General features: G+C 34.9%; 1 protein-coding gene across 10 annotated transcripts in view; it reads left to right on the top strand.

Moving 5' to 3' along the window:
* RELCH (RAB11 binding and LisH domain, coiled-coil and HEAT repeat containing) overlaps positions 1-23,669 on the top strand; it is a 124,812-nt gene that overhangs the window by 22,231 nt on the left and 78,912 nt on the right. For 6 of the 10 annotated variants that reach the window (XM_058691891.1, XM_058691886.1, XM_058691888.1 and 3 more), the window contains exons 2-11: positions 3,248-3,337; positions 11,441-11,512; positions 11,624-11,679; positions 11,781-11,894; positions 14,176-14,379; positions 14,485-14,576; positions 15,192-15,476; positions 18,563-18,638; positions 19,718-19,813; positions 19,963-19,986. In XM_058691891.1, the coding sequence (XP_058547874.1) occupies positions 3,248-3,337; positions 11,441-11,512; positions 11,624-11,679; positions 11,781-11,894; positions 14,176-14,379; positions 14,485-14,576; positions 15,192-15,476; positions 18,563-18,638; positions 19,718-19,813; positions 19,963-19,986 (1,109 nt within the window). The remainder of the gene's footprint in view (positions 1-3,247; positions 3,338-11,440; positions 11,513-11,623; positions 11,680-11,780; positions 11,895-14,175; positions 14,380-14,484; positions 14,577-15,191; positions 15,477-18,562; positions 18,639-19,717; positions 19,814-19,962; positions 19,987-23,669) is intronic. The other 4 variants (XM_058691890.1, XM_058691889.1, XM_058691892.1 and 1 more) reach the window with 3 other exon arrangements.

Here is a 23,669-nt window from a genome sequence, read left to right as displayed (position 1 = left end):
TGAGAATTCTATGTTGAGGAACTACCAAACTTTTCCAAAATTGTGGAGCCATTTTACATTCCAGCCAGCAATGTATGCAGTTTCTGCTTTCTCCACATCCTCTGAAATACATGTTAGCATTGTCTGCTTGATTATAGGCATCTCGTGGGTTTGAAATGGTAATTCATTGTGGTTTGATTTTCATTTCCCTAATGACAAATGGTGTTGAGCATCCTTCAGTGTACCCATTAGCCTTTTGTATACCTTATTCTTTTACAAGATTGCTTCAGCTTTGGGGGTGCGGGGCTGGCTGAGTTGGAAGAGCATGCAGCTCTTGATCTTGGGGTCGTGAGTTCAAGCCCCACACTGAGTGTAGAGATTACTCAAATGAATACACTTTTTTTTAAAAAAAGATTGCGGTGTGCCTGAGTGGCTCAGTCAGTTGAACATCTGACTTCTGCTCAGGTCATGATCTCACAGTTCATGGGTTTCGAGCCCTGCATCCAGATTTGTGCAGGTGGCAGGGAGCCTGCGTCAGAATCTTGGTCTCCCTTTCTCTCTGCCTCTTCCCACTGTTGCTCGCCCTCTCTCTCTTTCTCTCTCTCTCTCTGTCTCTCTCTCAAAAATAAACATTAAAAAAAAAAGATTGCTTTTTCTAGGATTAACTTCTCAATATTTGCAAAAGAAGGTGGGAAAAGTCAGCAAAGATTTTTTTTTTAATTTTTTTAAACGTTTTATTTATTTTTGAGGCAGGGAGAGACAGAGCATGAACAAGGGAGGGTCAGAGAGAGAGGGAGACACAGAATCTGAAACAGGCTCCAGGCTCTGAGCTGTCAGCACAGAGCCCGACACGGGGCTCGAACTCACAGACCGCGAGATCGTGACCTGAGCCGAAGTCAGCTGCATAACCGACTGAGCCACCCAGGCGCCCCTCAGCAAAGATTTTTTTTAAATAGGGATTGCAAGGTTTCGATTGAATCTGTGTATTAAGGATTTTTGCTGCGCTAACATGGATGGATCTTCTCATCTCTGAGCTTGGGGTGTCTTTCTTAAGTATTTTATTCTTTTGTATGTTATTGGAAATGGATTTTTTTTTTTAATTTTTTTCATGTTTATTTATTTTTGAGACAGAGAGAAAGACAGAGTATGAGAAGGGGAAGGGAGAAAGAGAGGGAGACACAAAATCCAAAGCAGGCTCCAGACTCTGAGCTGTCAGCACAGAGCCCAATGCAGGGCTTGAACTCATGAACAGCAAGATCATGACCTGAGCCTAAGTTGAACACTTAACCAATTAAGCCACCCAGGCATCCCGGAAATGAAATTTTAAAAAATTTTTTTTTTTTTTTTTTGCCTTAGGATTGTTCATTGCTAGTATCTAAAAATTTGAATTTTGTGTGTTGATCTTATGTTCTGCAACTTTTAGAAACTTACTTCTTAGGTCTAATTATCTTTTAGTGGGTTCCATAGTTTTTTTATATTTAAAATAGAAATAGTTGTACTTCTTCCTTTTCAATCTGGATATCTTTGGTTTCATGGGGTTTTTTTTTTTTTTTTTTTTTTTTTTTTTTTAAATTTTTTTTTTTTTTCCAACGTTTTTTATTTTTATTTTTGGGACAGAGAGAGACAGACAGAGCATGAACGGGGGAGGTGCAGAGAGAGGGAGACACAGAATCGGAAACAGGCTCCAGGCTCCGAGCCATCAGCCCAGAGCCTGACGCGGGGCTCGAACTCACGGACCGCGAGATCGTGACCTGGCTGAAGTCGGACGCTTAACCGACTGCGCCACCCAGGCGCCCCTTCATGGGGTTTTTATGAGGAATCAGCAGTCATTCAAACTGCTGTTCCCCTATATGTAAAATAATATTTTTCTCTGGCTGCCTTTAATATCTTCTCTTCTTTATTTTTGGTTTTCAGCAGTTTGATTATGATGTGCCTAATTTCTGTTCTCTTTAACTTCATTAGTGTTTTTTCAGCTTTTTGAATTTGTATCTGTCCCATCTCTTGTCTTACCTATTGTTGACCCCAGTTTCACATTTATCAGATCTTTCATTATTTTCCCATAGGTCCCTGAGCTCTTAATTTCTTTTAATCTTTTTTTTCCTCTCTGTTCTTAAGATTGTATAATGTCTATTCATCTATCTTGAAGGTCATTGACTCCTTCCTCAGTTATTTCCATTTCGTTATTAAACTGTTTAGAGGATTTTAAATTTCAGATAATTTCCTATATTAGGATTTCCATAGGTATTTTTGATATTCTCTGTTTTTCTGCTAAGACTTTTCTCCTTTTTTTTCATTGTATGCACATATTCTTCTACTTCACTGAACATAGTTTTAGTAGTTATTTTTAAATCTTAGTCTCTTAACTCCAATATCTGGATTATCTTCGGGTTGGTCCTCATTGATTGTGTTTAGTCTTGAGACTGGGGCACATTTTACTGGTTCTTGTGTATGAAGTAGTTTTGGACTGTATGGTGGACAAATGTGTGCTATGTTGTTATATTTTTTCAAAAAGTGTTGTTTTTTTCATTGGAAATTATTTTCTAGAATTCAGTCTGCAAACTCTCTAGACAGTAGCTCAAATTTCATTTCAGTTTTGTCTTGTTTTGTTTTGTTTTTTGTCTTTAACAGGACTGGTTGCAATCTGCCTGTGTGCACATTGTTAAGGAGTTAGCCAGAGTTGGGAGCAGGGAAACTTTAGTTAAAGTAGTTTAATTGAGGGGTACCTGGGTGGCTCAGTTGGTTAAGCACCAAACTTTTAATTTCAGCTCAGGTCATGATCTCACGTGAGACTGAGCCCTGAGCTGGGCTCCACACTGAGTGTCGAGCCTGGTTGCGATTCTGTCTCTCCCTCTCTCTGCCCCTCCCTTGCTGGTGTGCTCTCTCTCAAAATAAATAAATAAACTTAAAAAGAAAATAGTTTAATTGGTGTGAGCACTTTTACCTTAGTTTATTGTTTCAGTAAAATTTATTTATTTATTTTAGAGAGAGAGAGCAGTAGCAGGAGCAAGGGGCAGGGAGAGAGAGAGAGAGAGAGAGAGATTGACTTTAAGCTCCACATGTGGAGCCTGACATGGGGCTCGATCCCATGGCCCTAGCAGAAATCAGGAGTTGGATGCTCAGCCAACTGAGCCACCCAGGCGTCCCTGTTTGAGTAGAATTTAGAATCATAGTTTTATTAACTGATAATAATCATAAGTAAGTGATTTCTAGTGTTTTATCTTGACAATTAAATAAAAATAAATTTCTTTTATTTTTCTCATTATTACAGATCGAGCTGGGAGCATCAGTACTCTTGATTCTTTAGACTTTGCAAGATACTCAGATGATGGGAACAGGGAAACAGATGAAAGAGTGGCAGGTGAGTAACATTGTAAAGACAGATTTGGATTCTTTCACATTCAAGAAATAATAAAATGACTTGAGGAATTCTCTTCCTTCTACAGTTTGGTATATGAATATAATTATAAAAGGTAATACCAAAGTTATGCCACTGATTTATTGGCTATAGGGAACATCCTAATCCCCAGCTTCCTCTCCCAGTCTTGCTGTGCATTTCTGGTTATGCATACCTAAAATTTGCTTTGTTCTGTTTATGGGCAACAATTGACAACCATGTACTTCTCTAACTGGTGTAAAACCGTTTCCTTTGATCTTCCAAACCAGAGCTGATATTTAGGTGTTATATATCAACACAACACTACTGACTGTGAAAATTGGTTGAAATACTTCCGTGCTGGTTGGTCAATAAAACTTTGTCTTGAGACGTGTAAATGCTCCTTAGTCTTCACAGCATCCCTCCAGAAATTTCCCTTGACCTTCCTCTGTGCCAGAAAATAAAGGGTTAATATGTGGCACAGCAGAGGCCTCCAGGACCTTGTTTATTCCAATAAGAAGACCAACACTCTTTCTAAATGCTTGGTTATTCATACCAATCTCCTTCCCATCTCCACCTTCCCATCAGTTCTGCCTTCTAGGCAGCACCATTGTATCTGTAAGAACTTCAGAAGACCAATTTGTACTCACTGTGTTCTGCCCTCATCTAATGAAGCCAGTAGGATTCTGGTCGGGGTCTACCCAGAAAATTACCAATGTAGCAGGCTTGGCTCCTTTAGCGTCCAAATAGCTGGTACCTGTCAGGTGCCTCAAAGCTGTGGCTATCTGTAATTGAAGTCATTCTTGAGTGCTTTATGGGAATTGTAGTTTTCGTAGAACATTGGTTCTTAGATGGGGAAAGCAGACAGACATCAGTTAGGTATTTTGCTCTCCACCAGAATGGTGAACCCTCCTGGTACAAGAGGGATGCCACATGGGACAGATGGAGCCCATGGGGGCAGTATGGGATCAGGGAATATCCATAATGTCAGGGAATACCCATAATGAGGGTTCCTTTCTAGACCAACTCTGTTGAATTTTTCTTCCATTTACTGTGAGAAGTTTATTACGATCTACTAAATATTTACCTTTCACGGTCATTATGAATAAAAGTGAGTGCCAATTTTTATGTAGCACTTGCTCTATTCTAATCACTGTTCTAAATGTGTATTAACTCATTGACTTTACAGGGTTGTCATCATCCTCTCCTCCCCAGTAAACTGAAGACACTCAGAGGGATTATATAAGACTTAAGTGGCAGGGCTAGAACTTAAATGCAGATAGCCCAGCAACAGAGCCCACACTGACTGTCCAATACACTACCTCTTAGCAGGAAGAATGAGGTTTGACCTAATTAAAAATGACATTTCAATATAGGATTTTCATTCATTGCTCAAGAATAGAAATAATGAATAATTTTAAATCTCAGATGATATTGTATGTTGTTTTAGGAAACAAAACTGATGAAACTGTTTTCAGTTTAGCAGAAGCTAAGAGGATTCAGCAGTGTAAATAGTAGCAATATCAATTGAATGGGGGAAGTCACTGGAAGAGTTTAATGTGGCTCCCTATGTGAAATCATGATTTAGTCATAAGCATTATTTATTGACTGTTGTATCAAAACAATAAATCACATCAGTAATATCTTAAAATTAGCAGATTAAATGGAAATTATTTGAATACTTTGGGGACTAATTTACTTATTTTATTATTTGTTAAGTATTGTGTTGTATAATTATATAGTATATGTTAGATGTTAGATATTTTCTGTTATATATTAAATATTAAATACATGGTAATTTATTAGACTAATCAAATATATCTGGTTTTGTACATTGTGTTATTGTTCAAATGGTTATGTAATTAGAAAGTAACTCCTACCCCAAAATTGATCACATAATTATCTTATTTCCTTTAATTTCAAAAACCTAAATTTTAGATTTAGTCAGATTTAAGGGGTTCATCATTATTCTCATTATTTAGGTATTTTAGTGTTTCTGTTTAGGGGAAACATTGATGTAAAAGCAAAATGTTATATAACCAAACATAACTAAGAATGAAATGTTGTAAATACATGGTGGTTTTGACCTTGTAGTTTTAATCTAAAGATTATACTCTGTGTCTAGGTTTGGCGAGATAAGGTAATTTTTGATCATTATACAGTGCTAATATGGAAATAAATGCTATCTTTCATCTTCATTGGAAAAGGGAAGGAAAACATGTGTTACAAGAGAGTAGCATTTAGACCTAGCTTTTGTACCATTGCCTATTATTGAACGTAGTATGTGATATGTGGGTGACACTTTATGAAAAAGTTTCAATTAATCACAGTTCCCATTTTCAAAAAGATTTTTGACTCTTTGCTAATCATTGGTAGTAACTAAAAAGCTTATCAAAAGACCAATAATCCAGAAAAGATTCTGTCATCTGTGACTGGATCCCATGTAAACCTCACTAAGAAAGAACAGAAATGTCTTTATTAAATTTTTCTATACTCATCTTGGGCAGAAGGAGTTTATAGGTGACACAGGTATCGATTTGAGTTCATTTTCAGCATCATTCTTACCATCCTTTTCCTAAGTTTAAAAATCTGGTTATTTTTTCAAGTCTGTATAGGTTTTCTTCAAAGAGGAAGACATCTCAAAATGAACTACTGTTTCTTGAGCGTCTGCTCTGTGCCAGGCACTGTGCTGGAGTGCTTTGTGTAAAATATTTTATTTATTTAAGCTTGTTAACAGTCCTGAAGAATAGGTCATGATATCCTTATTTTATAGATCAGAAAACTGAGGCTCATCACGATTAACAGATTTGCCCAGTAGCCTCTGTATGATAAAGGATCAGGACATACGTTTTTATTCCAGAGCCCACGATATATCTTTTATTATCAGCCTGTCACTTTAACCCATCTGTACATTCATATGGATAGCAGAATCATGTCTTTCCCATACAAGATGATTTCAACATAGCCATTTTCTTTTAAAAGAAGTAAATTTTTAAAAAGCTTTTCATTTTAAATATTTTCCATTTCTGAATTTACAAGTGTAAATTTTCACATAAAAATGATTTAAAAAGTAGTAGACACCAAACCAAAATGAGCTTTTAACCTTAGTGTTCTGTATGTTATTAAAGAAATATAGTGTTAGTACGTATACAGTTCACCCCTTAAATTTTCAAGTTTTCTTAAAGATAGCAAGGGACATGTCTATTTTAAATGTTGAGACTGCCATTTTAAAGTTTATTTTAGACATTCTAAGCATCTGCTATGTGTTAGGCACTAGATATAGAAGCATGAAATAAAGTTTCTGCTGTCAAGGAATTGGTCCTGAAAATGTCCGTATCTGTAATATAAATAAATATTCAGTACTTTAGAGAGTGTGGTAAGGACCTTGTTAATTTTGGAACCACGGATAACCCTGTCTCAGTTTCACATGATCTGTCTTTTAGCATCAGAGTCTCTGAATATCCATTCATTCAACTAATATTTGTGGAGTGCTTACTCTACTCAAGGTATTATGCTGTTCTGTTAACAATAACCAACAAAGTAGACATTTGAAGCCTTTACAAAGCTTACATAATCTAGTATACATTCTAAAATGATCTGATTTTTGCCTGGGAAATAACCTGGCCTGTTCCCTGACGAAGAAGGAGCATCAATAGCCCTCTCATCCCTTAACTCTTGGCCTGCAGAATACATATCCAGATTTACCAGATTAAATAAGCCCATTTGTCTCTTTCTTATGTATTTCTCTCGTGGTACAGATAGCTATACTTCCTATTAGTAATACATTTTGTTTCTCTTATTTTGAGCCTTACTTAAATCTTTATGATTTTGCGTGATTTGAAATGGGATAGATGCTCCAACAAGGCTTTAAAGGCAACAAGCTTTTAATATGGTTATAGGGTGTTATGATTTTTCTTAAGTTTATTTACTTGAGAGAGAGGGAAGAACGAGCTGGGGAGGGGCAGAGAGAGAGAATCCTGAGTATGCTATACGATGAGCACGGAGCCCGACATGGGACTTGATCTCCCAACTGTGAGATCATGACCTGAGCCGAAATCAAGAGTTAGATGCTGAACTGACCTGAGCCGCCTGGGCACCCCTAGGGTGTTGTAATTTATATGATAAGTCATAAAGGTCTGAACTAGGACAATTGCAGAGACAATTGAGGTGAATAGCTTTTTAAAGGGTTATTCAAAGGTTGGAAATGATATGGCTTGGACATTTAATAAATGTGGACTGAGTAAGCACAAGGGATAAGTGAAGAGTAATCTCCAGGTTTCCTGTTTGGGCATCTGGATAGATAGTGGTGCCATTAATGGAGAGAGGCTGCAGGAGGAAGAAGGAGAGCAGATTTGAGAGGAGGATGAAATTCATTTAGATAGAATCAAATTCAAAACCTATGAGACATTCAGGTGGGCATGTCCTCGAGATAATTAGGTAGGACTGTATCTTTGGGAAAAGGTTTAAAGATTTTTGAATCTTCGGAGTAGTTGTCACAGTTAAAACCATAAGAGTAAATATCAATCCAGTGGGGTATGTAGGGTAAGAAAAGGACCAAAGATAGTACCCTGAAAAACATCAGCTTTGGGATGAGTGACAGAGGATTCTATGAGAGAACCTGAGCAGGTTCTCACTACGATGAACAGAAAACTAAATGTTTATAAACTATGGAGATTGTGTCTTGCTTCCATTCATTTATTTTTCACTATCTACTAGTCTTGCCTAACAGTAAGTAGTATTCCTTTCTGACGTTTATAATAGGCAGGGAGAATTCTCTAAACCCCGGAGGGGTAGTGATGGTACTGCCTTACGATTTTTGTATCATTTTAGGAATAGATTTGTATTTTAACTCATATTCTTAAAAGAATTTTCCTATTTCTTAGAACTGTTCCTGGGATAATAAAATAAGTAATAAAAATGGGGAAATAGTTGTGGTACCTGGCTCAGTCAGTTGAGCGTCCAACTTTGGCGCATGTCATGATCTCACGGTTCGTGGGTTTGAGCCCCATATCCAGCTTTGTGTTGATACCATGGAGCCTGCTTGGGATTCTCTCTCTCCCTCTCCTTCTGCCCCCCCCGCCCCCCGGCTTGTTCATGCTCTCTCTCAAAAATAAATAAACATTAAAAAAAATGGGGAAGTGGTATTTTATGATGAAGTCAAATCTCTTTGAAAAAAAAAATAAACCAGGAAATTCTGACTTGAAAGAAGACTGTTTCATGTCCACCATGGCAAAGACCTTGGCTCAGCCCTGTCGATTGGGACGCTTCAACAATGAACAGGAACAGGAATGAAGAAATACTTGACTCTGATCAGAGTTATATCAGAGTTATGGAAAAAATTTTCTAAATTAATATTTTGAGTTCTGTGCCAAAATATCCTAGACTAGCAAATATTTCAATATATTTGTGATACATAGTGATACATTGATTGGGCATCACAAAGGATTGATTTTTTTTTTTTTTTTCTGCTTTGAAATTTAACATTTTACCTTTATGTAAAGTCATGAGAACATGATCTTGCAGCACTCAGATACCTCTGGTAGAATACCGGTACTCCAACCCTCGTTGGTAAAGAGCAGTTACCACCACTCTAGAGTTGTTTATACTGGCAATCATTAATTATTTTGGTAAGATTGTAATATGTAATATTAGAATATACCTACACCTTTGCACTTACTACTTTAGTTCCAATAAAGTTGCCTTCAGTAGGGTTAGGCTACTCGTAGAGGATTTGAGATAGTGGAGTGAGCAGGTTGGTAGTTGGTTCCTACAGTGTTTTTCTGTTGTTGTTGTTGTTGTTGTTTGTTTGTTTGTTTGTTTACAAACATAAACATCCTCAAACATTTTTATGAAGAATTAAAATATGTGAAAAATACTTGGAGGTTATTTGGTACAATGTATCTCTTTTGGTACAATTTATCTCTTTATAGAATATTTAATTTTAAGCTTTAATCCAGTGTTTTTTAATAAAGAAGAGACAAATTCGTATATGTGTAAATATAACTATTTAGACTTTCTTGTGAAACTTTCTCATGTAACTGCAATTACTTGATCATACTGTGCCTTTATAGAAATGTCCTATAGCTTCAAATATATATGCCTTTGTCTTTCAAAGTCTATATTGTATATTAAGAAACATGCAGCAGAGTGAATTCATTTTGATAAGCACTATCTTTTCAAAGCATTGGTAACTTTTAGTGACATTTGGCAATGTATTTGTAGATGTGCATAAAAATATAAATTCTTGCCGTCTGACATGGGTTTTTCTGGCTTTCTGTGCCTTGATCATTCAATGTTTTGCTCTTAGTCACCTAAACTTTTCACCAATTGAATTTGAGTTTTTCACAGTTTGTGTTTTAACCTTTTTTTTTTAATTTATTTTTTTCATATTTCTATCATTCTGGTGCAGGCATTTCTGATCTGCAATTGTTCTGTAATATGTCTTAGTAAATTGTAAGTGATACTGAAAGCATAATACATATACTGATTTTGCTTAAGGCATAGTTAAGTATTTTTAGATCCAAATCAGTTACCTAGAGCTTTGAAATTAAACCTGTTTTGTACTTACACACTGAATGTGTGCAGTCGGATTTTAAACACAAACTCTGTTTCCAGAAGTGTAAGTTTTAGGAAAAATGTTTTAACTTTGTTGCACAGAAATGTTTGCAGATCAGCATTGCTAACTACCAAAAAAGAAGTAACATACATGTCATCTGACTTTTAGTTGTGCTTTCATGTTGCTGCAGTGAAGTTCTGTGCATCAAAATAATTGGCCTTCATGTACTAGATGTGATTCAATTACATCTTAAGTTTTTAATGGAAATATGCAAACTGAGTGAATCCTAATTTTTCCATATATATTTTATAGCTGTATTGTCTCTGAGAGCATCTCATTGCCATCTTCTTTTTCTGTTTATTAGCCAGTCAGGAAAAACTTGCCATCTTTAAATTTTTTAATTTGCTGGATTTTATGCAGAACTATTTAAATACTATAATTTTTAAATATCTAGTTGTGACAAAGATCACTTAATTTTCCCAGAGCTTTACTTCATGGAAATGGCTTCTCCCCCCGCAGTTAAGCTTGCTTTTTCTTCAGAGCAATATTTATGTATTTTAAAGACAGTTCCCAGTAACGACACATATAGTTAAATCTTGCTTATGATGAAACATTTTAAAGAGCTTTTAAAAATGTTTCCTCAGATTCATGTTTATCTTATCAATAACAAGAGAAATCTTTGAGTTTCATTAGTATCTCTTAACATGAAGAGATATCTATTTGGAGAGTTGTCAGAAACTTTGAAATCCTACCTAATTTTACTTAGTATCCTTAGGTACTCTGCATTTAGAATTAACACATTTACTTTAGAATGGTCTTAAGTAAAAATTGAAAGACAAACTGTTTCTACCCTTTGGCTTTAAATGAAACCTAAAACCCATAGGAACATTTTTTTGAGATATGTGTTTAACATATCTATGCTTGTTTGTAGAAAACAGACATTTGTTGGTAGAAAAACTTACAGCTATGACAACATTTGTTAAATATTTAAACCGTATTTCTTCAATATCTTAATGAAGGCATATATTCACTAATGTTTCTGTATATTGATTTATAACATTATTCTATATAATGCATTTAAAAATACCCTTAACTTTTTTTTTAAGTATATTTTCTTGGACTTGATCTAAGTTTTTGTCTTTTCCCCTAAACTATGTCACCTGAAAACGTTCCGTTGCATTTTCTTACCTCCAGTGAGGGAAGTACAAGCACCCAGACGACTACTATTTTTATTTACCTAAATGAGAGTATGCCATAGATTTTATTTTTAAATAGAGCTATTCCTTGTCAGACAGCTAGAACATTTGATCAACAATCCCCCTGAATTCTAAAACTATGGAAAACATTCACCAGTTTGCTTGCAAACCAACTCTGCTGCATGCGTTCACAAATTTCATAAAGATTGCATGCTTTCTGTTTTCAATACAGATTGTATTTTTTTTTCATACCCATCCTTGCTTTTTATTTTTTTATTTTTGTTTCCCCTTTCTTGGTTGGATGCCTGTGTGTGTTTATTCCAAATCCCTGTCCAGTCCTGGAGTTTGAACTACGGAAAGCCAAGGAGACCATTCAGGCCCTCCGAGCCAACCTGACAAAGGCTGCAGGTGGTGTACATAAAACTTTTTTGAGACTTTTTCTACTTTGACTATGTAGAAGTAGCTGAGATATTTTCAAATGTAAAGTAGTAAAGTATTATTTATATTTTCTTCCACCAGAACATGAAGTTCCTTTACAGGAACGAAAAAATTACAAATCAAGTCCTGAAATTCAGGTGGGTGAATGACAGACCTAAAAGTATCTTCCACATAAAATGGTAGCACAAGTATTGATGGAAGGACGCTTATAGTATTGTATCTTTTATTTTGCCTGTAGGAACCAATCAAACCTCTTGAAAAGAGAGCTCTAAACTTCTTAGTCAATGAATTTTTATTGAAGAATAACTACAAGCTTACATCAATAACCTTTTCAGATGAAAATGATGATCAGGTACAATTACTTTTTTTTTTTTTTTTTTTTTTGGACAATGATTTGTTTCCTTTTTCACTTACAACGTACTTACTTTCTTTTTTACCTAGTTTCTTTAGTTTTCTAGAAGTCATACAGTAAACTTCTATAATGCTAGTTACCAGACACTTGTGCACCCACACAGTCGAGTATTCTTTTGGTCATCCTCCCATTGCCACACTCCACTTTGTCACTGTCTTGCTCCCACTACATCTATTTCATCTTATTAAGATCTCCGCCTTCTGAACAGCTCTGTTTTCACGTCAGCCATCTCCTGCCTACTACTTTAAATCCTTCCTTATCAATTCTAAACTCCAAAGCACTCTCAACTTTTGTTTTAGCTTATCCTCCACCTGCCTCACCAAAATTAGCTTTCGCCTGTTTATTATAATCTTGCCAAACAGAAGGGCTGGCGTCCCCCTCAGCATATCTGGTTCCTTCGGAGTTTTGTGCTTTTGTTCGTTCTTTCCCCTTGTCACTGAAATACAATTAGTTCCCCTGTCCCCTTGTTGCCATGTGCCTTGTAAATACCTAAACCTTTTCCATGAGAGTGCACACAGGTCATCACCTTTCCAAGATCTTTCCTTCTGCCTCAAGATAGAAACTTTCTCCTCTCTCAATTCTTGACAGTTCTTTAATTATAGTACATATGATACTTTCTTTATGTCCTCACTCTTGAATGGTGAAAGCCCCTGAATGGCAACGATATTTTATTCCTTTTTCTAAACACCTGGTAGATATCCAATAAATGTTTGTTGAATATAGATGGATGAATGGACATTTGAATCATATGTGCAATAGTCATTTAATAATTTTTTTAAAGCTTAAATTTGTTTAGTTCTTGTTGTAAGCCAAGCACTGTGTTAAGACATTAATATACATTTTATTTTATCCTTACAAAAATCCTCAGAGGTAAGTATACCCATTTTACAGATGATATGTTTAAGTTTCCAGTTAATTTATAACAGTAATAAATGGAGACAGGAATTTCATAGTTGAGTCTGATTTCTCCAAAGCCCCCACTTTTAATACCTGCCTTATATCTGCTTCAGATTTAAACGTCAATAATGGCTATTGTCATTATTCAAATAAAGTCTCAAAGGAATGAGTATCACATTTAGAACATTCAATGAATATGGCATAGTTTCTCAAAGAAGGTTTCCCAAATAAATTATAAATAAATAAGTTACAAGATACCAAATTAGTACTAAATTTTGATGTATTAGAGAAAGAATGATAGGACAGTATATTTGCATGTGATTGATTACTCTGGAATTTTATAAAGCTCTTCAAAAAAATCTTTGCCCTTAGAATGCTTGAGGTGCTATGCCTTTTTGTACTTTAGTAATAAAATTGTGTTAGACTGAATTCAAGAGAATGCTTTATGTACAGCAAACCAAAGAGGAGCTATTTGGATTCTGAAAATCGTTGAAAGCATTTTTAATAATATAAATTAGATTAGGGGCACCTGGGTGGCTCAGTCAATTAAGCATCCAACTCTTGATCTCTGCTTAGGTCAGGATCTCATGGTTCACGAGTTCCAGCTGCGCGTCGCGCTGTGCTAATATTGCAAGGCCTGCTTGGAATTCTCTCTCCCTCTGTCTCTGCCCCTACCCCACTTGTGCACACTCTCTCTCTCTCTCAAAATAAATAAATAAACTTAGAAAAAAATTTTTTAAGAAAAATAATATAAATTAGATTCAAACAGCTATAACAAGAAAGCAAGCAGATTAAATTGCTTGCTTACCCACCAGAGATTACACTAAATTTATGTAGTTTAGAATAATAAAGGAAGAACAAAATTAATGCCATCAATGAGTTTACTTGTAAATAATGGGTACAATTTATGAACTAAGATTTTCTTCATGTAGATAGACATGTTCTATGATTTCATGCAAATATTTAAGTATATTTTATAAGTTGAAAATTAACGCAATTTAAAAGTTAAGAGTTAACGTTTTTAAAGAGATTTCATAAAAAGATTTCATAAAATGTGCAACAATTTGACATCTAAAACAGTTAAACCTGTTTACCTAGAACATCGAGAAACTTACAAGAATAATATTAGACAGTGGAAGATAGATGTAAAATAAGTTAACAGTGTTGTTTACCTACTTGGACCTTACCCTTTGACCTTACAACAACATTATGATTATGTTGGGTTTTCAAGATACTAGCCTGTAAGGAATAAAATGAATCTCAAAAATGCAGGATAAAATTTCATCATAGTTTTTTTTTAATGTTGTTATTATTTATCTTTTAGGATTTTGAACTATGGGATGATGTAGGATTAAACATTCCAAAACCTCCAGACTTACTGCAACTCTACCGAGATTTTGGAAACCATCAGGTGACGGGGAAAGATCTTGTGGATGTGGCCAGTGGTGTAGAAGAAGATGAATTAGAGGCTCTTACACCAGTTTTAGGCAACCTTCCTCCAAGCCTTGAAACTCCTCAGACTGTAGAGGTGAGTAATACTAACTAACTAGTCAAGTCCACAAAAAGTTTTTAAACTGTGTCAAAGCATGCTATGAGATCTTGAGTTTCTGTTTTTCTCCCATTTTGATTTTAGAACTCCTTGCTAGTACAGAAATTAGAAGATAAAATTAGTTTATTAAATAGTGAGAAATGGTCTTTGATGGAGCAAATCAGAAGACTTGAAAGGTTAGTACTTAATCATCATTTCTAAAAAATCTCTTAAAGATTTAAAAGAAATTGGCACGTTATATAAATATATAAGATAACATTTCAGTTGTAAGATGTAATTTTTCATATTCTAATACTTCTGAAAAAATGTCTTTTAATTGCTTTATATATTTAATATCTTCTTCCCCCCACCCCCTGCAAAAGTTATTAAGTAATTGTAGTAATCATATAATTGATTAACTCTTGGAACGAAGGAATAAGATAGTGTTTATTAGTTGTGTCAGTATTAATAACTCCCTCACATTAATGTAAATATTTCCCACAGATTATCTCATTAATCCTTCTTTTAATCCTGTGGGTTGGATGCAGTTTTTCCCATTTTGCAAATACAGAAAAGTGCCAGTTCAAAGCAGAGTTTATAAGGCCATTTTTATGCTTCATTGAGTTTGTAGCTATACTTTTAGGTATATGAAGCATTCGTGTATATGGTACAGAAAAGATTAATCAGTTGCCAACCAATATTCTATTAATATGTTATATGTTTAATGAATTAAATCTATTATGAGGTTTATGCTATTGCCAAAGTTTTAAGAAATATACTTGTTCTCTGATAATTTCTCTTTCTTTCTACAGTGAAATGGACTTCCTCAAAAATGAACACTTTGCCATCCCAGTGGTTTGTGACTCTGTTCAGCCTTCTTTGGATCATAAAGACTCTGAAGACACTGGACAGAATCCAGTTATAAATAGTTCAGACAAGGAAAAAGACAAGGATATCCATCTCTCAAAATCAGATGAAGCGGATTCCTCTATTCCTAAGGAGAATTTCCCAAGTTCTCTCCCCAGGAGGGAAAGAGAAGAAATGCCCTCTTCTTCTCCATCAAGTAAAAACACAGTCCATTTTGATAAGCCCAATAGGTTAGTATGCATCCTGTGTCTTGAAGTACATCTTTCATGTATTTTGTTTCTTGCCAAACTGGAGGAGCTTCATTGTTTATTTTGCAGGTCACGTGTATGAGTTTTTACATTTGTCATGAAATGAACACATAGCAAAGTACATGTCTCAAAAAAACCAAACAAAAACCTATCACAAAGTCATTACTAAGTGAAATTATATTAAAGAGGATTAAAACATAAATGGAGTAGCTTCTATCTTAGCCAAGTACTTAAACTCATAAAATAATATGTATGTTCTATGTGCTTTAAGCACTGGTAGTGGTTGATTTTTACTTTTTCTCTATCCAGTCATTAACAGACTCAGTATGAGCTGTTGGTATTACAGTTACCAATGTAAATAGGGAAATTGTTTCTGCTCCTAGTCCTTTCTCCTGTGTCTGCTCCCATTACTAATATTGTATTATTAATATCCTCTTGATTCATTTAATTTTTGTTGGGTCTCAGTGATTGAACTTTGATGAGAAAATAATGGCACCTGCCCTTTTACGATCCAGGTTTTCCGGTGGAGGAGAGAATATAATTAAAAATGTTTTTAGGTTGTAATATGAAAAAGTCATTTTAAGAAAAGAATATTTACAGGGCGCCTGGGTGGCTCAGTCGGTTCAGCGGCCGACTTCAGCTCAGGTCATGATCTCACGGTCCGTGAGTTCGAGCCCCGCGTCGGGCTCTGTGCTGACAGCTCAGAGCCTGGAACCTGTTTCAGATTCTGTGTCTCCCTCTCTCTGACCCTCCCCCATTCATGCTCTGTCTCTCTCTGTCTCAAAAATAAAAAACAAACAAACAAACAAAAACGTTAAAGAAAAGAAAATTTACTATACTCTTTTTTATATTTTAGGCACAGTTCTAAATTCTTTATGTATCCTAATTTATTTAATCCTCACAAATATCCTATGGTGTATTCTGAACCACACAGTCATGCTTCCTCTCCCTATTTTTTTTTATAGTTTATTTATTTATTTTTGAGAGAGAGAGAGCAAGCAAGCCAGGGAGGGGCAGAGAGAGATTGAGAGAGAGAGAGAGAGAGAGAGAGAGAGAGAGAGAGAGAATCCCAAGCAGGCTCTGCACTGTTAGCACAGAGCCCAGTGCAGGGCTTGAACTCACGAACCGTGAGATCATGACCAGAGCTGAAACCAAGAGTCTGACGCTTAACTAACTGAGCCACCTAGGCGCCCCTCCTCTTCCTATTGAATAGATGGATATTACACCTAATATTGGGGTATAATAGGAAAGCATGACTGATTTCTTTTAGACTTTACTCATTGTTAGTAAGAAGTATGTGATTTTTGTATTTTATTTTTTTAAGAAAATCTTTCCACTGATGAGCTACAACCTTTTGTATGCCCACTAGCCATACTTTTTCTTTAGGTATAAGGGAGGTTACAGAGTTGAAGTAGATATGGCTCAGTTCTCAAGGTACATTTTTTTTCTAGTAGGGTAAGATAGAGTCATAAAAATCTGTTATGATATGCAACCATAATGGCATTTGTAGTAGTTCTTTAGTATTTAGGAGTACTTCCGTTTGTTTCTTTTGATATGCCAAAGCCACTTCCTAGAGAAAGATGGTCGTTCAGTTTGTTCAACTAATTTTTTTAGCCCTTAACTAACTATGTGCCAGGTGGTATCAACAAAGAATATAGTGGAAGGCAAAACATGCTGTGATCCCTTCAGTCACAAACCTTATAGTGTGAGAGATGAGCAATCAGACAATCATAATAAAGTATGAAAAATAGTAATATAAGAGAAGTGCAGCTTGCTTTGGGAACACACAATCAGGGCACCTAAGCTAGTCATCAGAGCAGGAAAGGTTTCAGGGAAGAAGTGTCTAACCTGAGACCTAACAACCAAGTAGGAGTTAACCAGACAAAGAGGTAGGAGGAAGGGTGTTCCCTCTCAGGGAGGAGAGGAGAATACCACACGTTTGGGGAACTAAGAAGAAGCTAGTAAGGTTTAAGCAGAGACTAAGACATATAAGCCATTTTACCTCATGGGACATGATGGTTTTAGAGAGTCCTCTGAGGTAGAGGTGATTGGAAGGTAGCAAGACTGGTAGAAAGAAGACCAACAGAGCATCCGTTGGAAGAATCCAGGTAAGAAATGATTGAGCCTGACTTGTACTAGAAAGAAGCGGGTAGAATCTTAGATAAAAGGTAAAAGCTTGGTTGGATTTGAGGTTAAAAGAAAGGGGGAGATAAAGGCTGATTTGTGGTTTCCGGCTTGGGCAATTCAATGGATTATGGACAGTCCCCTGAAAGAATACGGGAAAAGGAACATAAATGAGCAAATAGACTCAAATTTCGTACATTACTGTAACTGTCATCATAGAAATTACTGAATGCCACTTTGTAGCGTATACTAAATAAGCTCCGTTTTGTAACTTTTAGTGTTATCCCTTTGTGGATTGAGCACATGAAGTACAGCTCAGTCGTGTTTTATGAACACTACTACATAGAAACTAGTGTCTTTTTAGAAATATAAATGTTTTAACCTCATTTATTTAACATGAATAAGTTAATGTTGTTAATTACAAAAAAAAAATACTTTATTTACAAAATACCTTGAATGTTGACTGAACCTCTGCTTCATTTATTTTAATTTTTCCCTCTTTTATGTGGGTTTCTAACACTGAGGTTTATCATTTTATCATTAGATAGGGCCGCAAAACTTTGATTCCTGTCAGCAACTTGTATCCACTATCTACCTTTCTGGGACCACTGAGAATTGGAGACAAAAAAGTCCTCATTTCAGATTTTGCAAGTCCTTTCTATAATCATTGACCTGCTGTACCCTTCAGGTTTGATCCATTGATATTTACAGGCTGCTCACTCACATAACATCAAACAATTTTAAGATCAGCAGTGACTGCTAATTTTTCCCCCTGTATAATTCTCTGCTGAAGTGTCCTTCAGGTCATTGGTGGCTGAAAAATCTAGTCGGCATTTGAGGAGCAGGATTAATGCAGGAATGGGAGTTATAATGTGCAGCTTACCTTCTAAATGCCAGTGGTAACTATTTGGTATTGTCCCCTTTTCATCCAATTTTTCTTCTAGGAAATTGTCTCCTGCTTTCCACCAAGCTCTACTTTCTTTTTGTCGAATGTCAGCAGATAGTCGTTTAGGATCAGAGGTAAATTATACCATTTTTGTCTTGGAGCTTTATTAAAACACTTGGTTTTTCTTCTCAGTATCTCATCCAAAAGCAACTGTGATAAGACTATTTCAAATACCCATCTATTTTTTAAAATAATGCTCTAAGAATAGTTCCTAAAATTTAAACTTTCAAGGAAGATAGTTGGTTATTTCTCTGTTCTTTGGATTAAAGTTTATTTAGTATTAAATTGACTTTTTGTAGTCTGTTTTTAATTTGTTATGTCTACTGACATATGGTAATACGCCTCTCTTTGGTACAATTCAGAAAACCAATGTAAGGGTACACATTGTTTATATTTTAGTTATTTTTAGATTACTCCATTATTTTTTACTTCACTAGTAATGGTTATCTTCAATTGCTGGGTCTGTTAGCTCTCAGATTAGTTTTCCTCAAATGCTTTGTAATTGTGGGAGGTTGGTCTTGAGAGGGTATTTCATGAAAATTTTTTTCTATCTTTATATACTCACTTCTCCCTTTCCGGTTGTTTTGTGGTTGGTCCCACTTGACCTCCCGCGGGCTTCTGTTTCACAAAGTCATTGAGAACGTGAAAGAGCTAGAGGCTGGTTTGGATGCATTTCTGGCCTCTGGCCATCCTCCCTGCAAGACTGGGTCCACCTCCACGGGCCTCCTCTTGCATGCAGCTTCGTTCTATAAACTATCACTGTAATCATAGATTGTAGCAATGTGGGCATCTTTTCAAGAATAAAAAAAAAAAAAAAGATCATTGAGGCTGCCTCAGTCCTATGTTATCCCTACTTGTTCCCAGAACTGCAGCCTAGTGGGGCTCTTTGGATTCACCCTTGCTTCTTAACTGGTGTTTTCCATCCATTTCTTGCTTACGGAAATGTTGATCCTGTTTGGGAACACAGTTATTGTTGACGATGGTGATGTTCTTGTTATTATCATTGCCATCATAAGTTGGAATTTTGGATGTGTATTTGGAGCAGAGGTGGCAGGGTCTAAAGCATGAACTTCAGGTACGATCACACATGGAAGTTCTACACTGTCATCATAATAAATACTGTCATCATTTATTAATTCTTTGGTTTTTCTAGGTGTCTCGGATTGCAGACAGTGAGAAAAGTGTCATGTTAATGCTGGGACGCTGCCTGCCACACATTGTTCCTAATGTGCTGTTGGCAAAGAGAGAGGTGAGACACATAAAAGTGTTTTCATCCCAGTAATCTCATCGTGTTGTCCATTTTTCGTCATTTTGAAGTTTAGTGTTATATTTTTATTTTGTTAAAGTCTATTACTTGCAATCATATTCTTACTTTTGTGCATGCATCTCTGCTCCTAGAGAATGGTTTTACACCTCTGTCAGGTGAGTTCGGTAAAACTGCATGGTATTCATGTTTTCCCAATTTTGCTTAAAGCATCATTAGCTTCTGCAGCACTAACTATTACTGTAGGTCCATTTATGTGCCATGAATACTGTCCGTTTTTTAACTAATTTATTTGATCTCTGCTCTCGATACAATATGCTTAATATGTCTACAAAAATAGACCCTGTGTGTTGAAAATTAACTGGGACTAATAATGTAACTTTTTTCCTAAATGTACTCGTAGTTACCTATTGTTAGTTTTATTATATTTGTCAATAATTATACTTGTCTTATGATGATAGGATAGTTAGAGCATTGACTACAGTAACTTTTGAAAGTACCTTCTTTTGTTTTTCTTGTAGCTAACTTGTTATTGACACATGCTTAAAATATCCAAACTATAGTAGCCAATATATTTTAGCACACTTAGCCTTTGTTGTGAGCCACACTGTAGAGAGTTATCGTTAGAGTTCTATTTAACCAAGAAAAGACTAATAAAAAGTTACTGTTATCTAATTTAAATGCCAGTGGATGATTTCTTTGTAATCAAGTTTAATAATTTACTTGAATAATTCAGTTTATGAAATCGACTTCCAGTTCACAGCATTTTTTAAAATAAAAAAACAAGTTAAGAATATTTTAGAATGTATCCTATAAGTTTCTTCTATCATCTTCTTAATATTTACCACTGATTTCGATCATAATCCATGGGACCTACAGTATGATAGGTACACAATGCATTGGCAAAACCATATAAAGCTTATTCTTAATTATTTGTTTAGCACAAGAAATTTGTACTGATCCTCAAGAAGACTTACATGTAGAGACTTACATGTAAAACTTATATTAAAAACGTTTATTCCTATAGGTGTTTTGGATTTAAAAAAAAGATTTAAAAGACTGTTTTCTTACTGGTGGTTTTATTTTACCTAATATATAAAAATAGTGGTGAGATATTAATACATGTGGAAAATTTTCTGTATCTTGAAGGATCAGTGTCCAATTTCAGATTGTTTTGCAGTTCTGCCTGGCAGAATGGTGTTTGAGCTTCTTTTCCTTTTTTAGCTTGTAACATAATCAATGCAATGCATTAATGTTTGCATCCCTTTTACTATATTTCCTTAATATAATCTTTAAAATATCACAGAAGCCTAATTGTTATGAGATGCAGTTTAAGCCTTTTTTATTTTAATTTCCCCTTTTTTTTTATCATAAAAGACTCTACCACTAAAATCTGATTGTACTGCATGAAGTATTTATGAATTTGCATCATCAGTAATCAGATACATTATATATAAATATATATGTTAAGCATATGTATTTATACATACATATTTTGTTTGTGGTATGATGTTTACTTTTCTGGCTGACCTTAGTTTTTGTATTTAAAAAATATATACTTATAATTTCATGAAGAAGTGATCGTTGATCTGTTTATTTGTACGTTATTCTATCAGAAAATTTACCATTTGTATCAAAAGTTGTATTTTCTTGAAATTAAATTGGTAAATAATGAAGTTTATTTTGGTTTGGTTTGAAACCAATCCCAGGGCATGAAAGGACAAAACTTTTATTTCATTTCATCCTTTGATATTAGATTATTTTTATTTAATATTTCATCTTAATTCCTTAAATATGTATTTTTAAAAAGGTCTTGTGATTAAAGGATATTTTGATTTTTCTTATTTCTCAAGTTTTTATATAATCTCTTATCAGTATAAGCCTTTTTGTTGGTATGCAACTACAATTAAAACGTCCTTCAGTAAACTGATTGGTCATAATAATATCCTAGCTGCTTAATTAGAAAGAGGATTTAAGGTTTTGATTAAGTAATACATTCACCAGGTTTAACATCTTTTTAAATGTAAGAGGATAAACAACAAAAACTCTTCCCCTCTCCCTGAGCCACCATCTCACGTGCAATAAATATTATTAGTTTCTAGTATATTTTATTAAGTCTTTTGCCCATTTTTTAATTGGATTGTTTGTCTTTGCTTTTGAGTCATAGGAGTAAGAACAATTCTGGATATTAAACCCTTTTATATGATTTGCAGTGTTTCCTTCCATTTGGTAGGTTGTCTTTTCACATTTTTGATAATGTCCTTTGGTGGACAAATGTTTTTCATTTTTATTAAGTCTGATTTATTTATTTTTTCTTTTGTTGCTTGTGTTTTTGGTATCAAATTTAAGAATCTATTGACAAGTCAGAGGTCAGGAAGATTTATTTATCCCTGTGCTTCCTTCTAATAGTTTTATAGCTTTAGCTCTTAGATTTAGATCATTAATCCATTTTGTATTTATATATGGAGTGAGGCAGGGATCCAGTTTTATTCTTTTCGTGTGATTATCCAGTTGTCCCAGCACGATTTGTTGAAATGTTTCCCCACTGAATAGTTATGGCATCATTGTCAAAAATCATTTGTCTGCAGATGTTTGGATTTATTTCTAGACTCTCAGTTCTGTGAGACCAATTCTTTTGGTCTTTTATGCTTATCTCTATGCCTGTACCAGCCACACTATTTTGATTACTGTAGCTTTGTACTAAGCCCCTTGCAGTTCCGTAGGAATTTGATACTCCCCTTTCATTTCTGCAGTAAAGGTCATTGGAATTTTGATAGGGATTGCACTGAATTTATAGATCACTTTAGAGAGTACTGCTATTCTAACAGCAGTAATTCTTCTAATTCATGAACATGGAATTCTTTTTATTTATCTATGTCTTTAATTGCTTTCAGCAATATTTTCTCATTTTCTGTGTACAAGTCTTTCACCTCCTTGTTTAACTTGTTCCTAGATGTTTCATTGTTTTGGACGGTATTATAAATGGAATTTTTCCCTTAATTTCCTTTCAGATTGTTCATTGCTCATTTATAGAAACAGAAATGATATTTCTGTGGTGATTTCATACCTTACAACTTTCCTGAATTAGTTTATTAGTTCTAGTAGGTTTTGGTGGATTCTATGTGATTTTCTTTATCTAGAATAACATTATCTGCAAATAGAGTTTTGCTTTGTCCTTTCCAATTTTGATGGCTTTTATTTCTTCCTCTTGCTTAATTGCTCTGGCTAGGACTTATCGTACAATGGTGAATAGAGGTGTTTTGAGAAAGCAAATATTTTTGTCTTCTTCCTGATTTTATGGGGAAAACTTTTAGTCTTTCACCATGGAGTATGATACTGGCTGTGGGTTTTTCATAAATGCCTTTATCATATTAAGAATATTTTCTTCTGTTCCTAGTTTGCAATATTCTTATCAAAAAAGGGTATTGAATTTTGTCAATACTTTTTCTGCATTGAGATGATGATTTTTATCCCTTCGTTCTCTTGATGTAGTATAATATGTTCTTGATTTTTCATGTGTTGAACCACCCTTGCATTCCGGGGTAGATCGCACTTCGTCATAATGTATAATTCTTTTAATAATGTTGTTGGATTTAGTATTTTTTTGTACATTTTTGCACATTTTTTTCACATTTTTGCATCTAAATTCATAAGATACATTGGTCTGCAGTTTTAACATTTATGAGAATTGTCTGGCCTAACATCTGGTCTGTCCTTGAGAATGTTCCATACTTGAGAAAAATATATATTTTGCTGTTGTCAGGTTGAGTGTTCCGTATCTGTCGATTAGGTTTAATTATTTTATAGTGTTCAGGTCCTTGATTTCCTTACTGATCTTCTA

This window comes from Neofelis nebulosa, chromosome 11, assembly GCF_028018385.1.
Source record: "Neofelis nebulosa isolate mNeoNeb1 chromosome 11, mNeoNeb1.pri, whole genome shotgun sequence".
In the NCBI taxonomy this organism is placed as follows: Eukaryota; Metazoa; Chordata; class Mammalia; order Carnivora; family Felidae; genus Neofelis; species Neofelis nebulosa.
The sequence above is the reverse complement of the archived record's forward strand: the minus strand, read 5'-3'. Positions and strand labels throughout refer to the sequence as shown.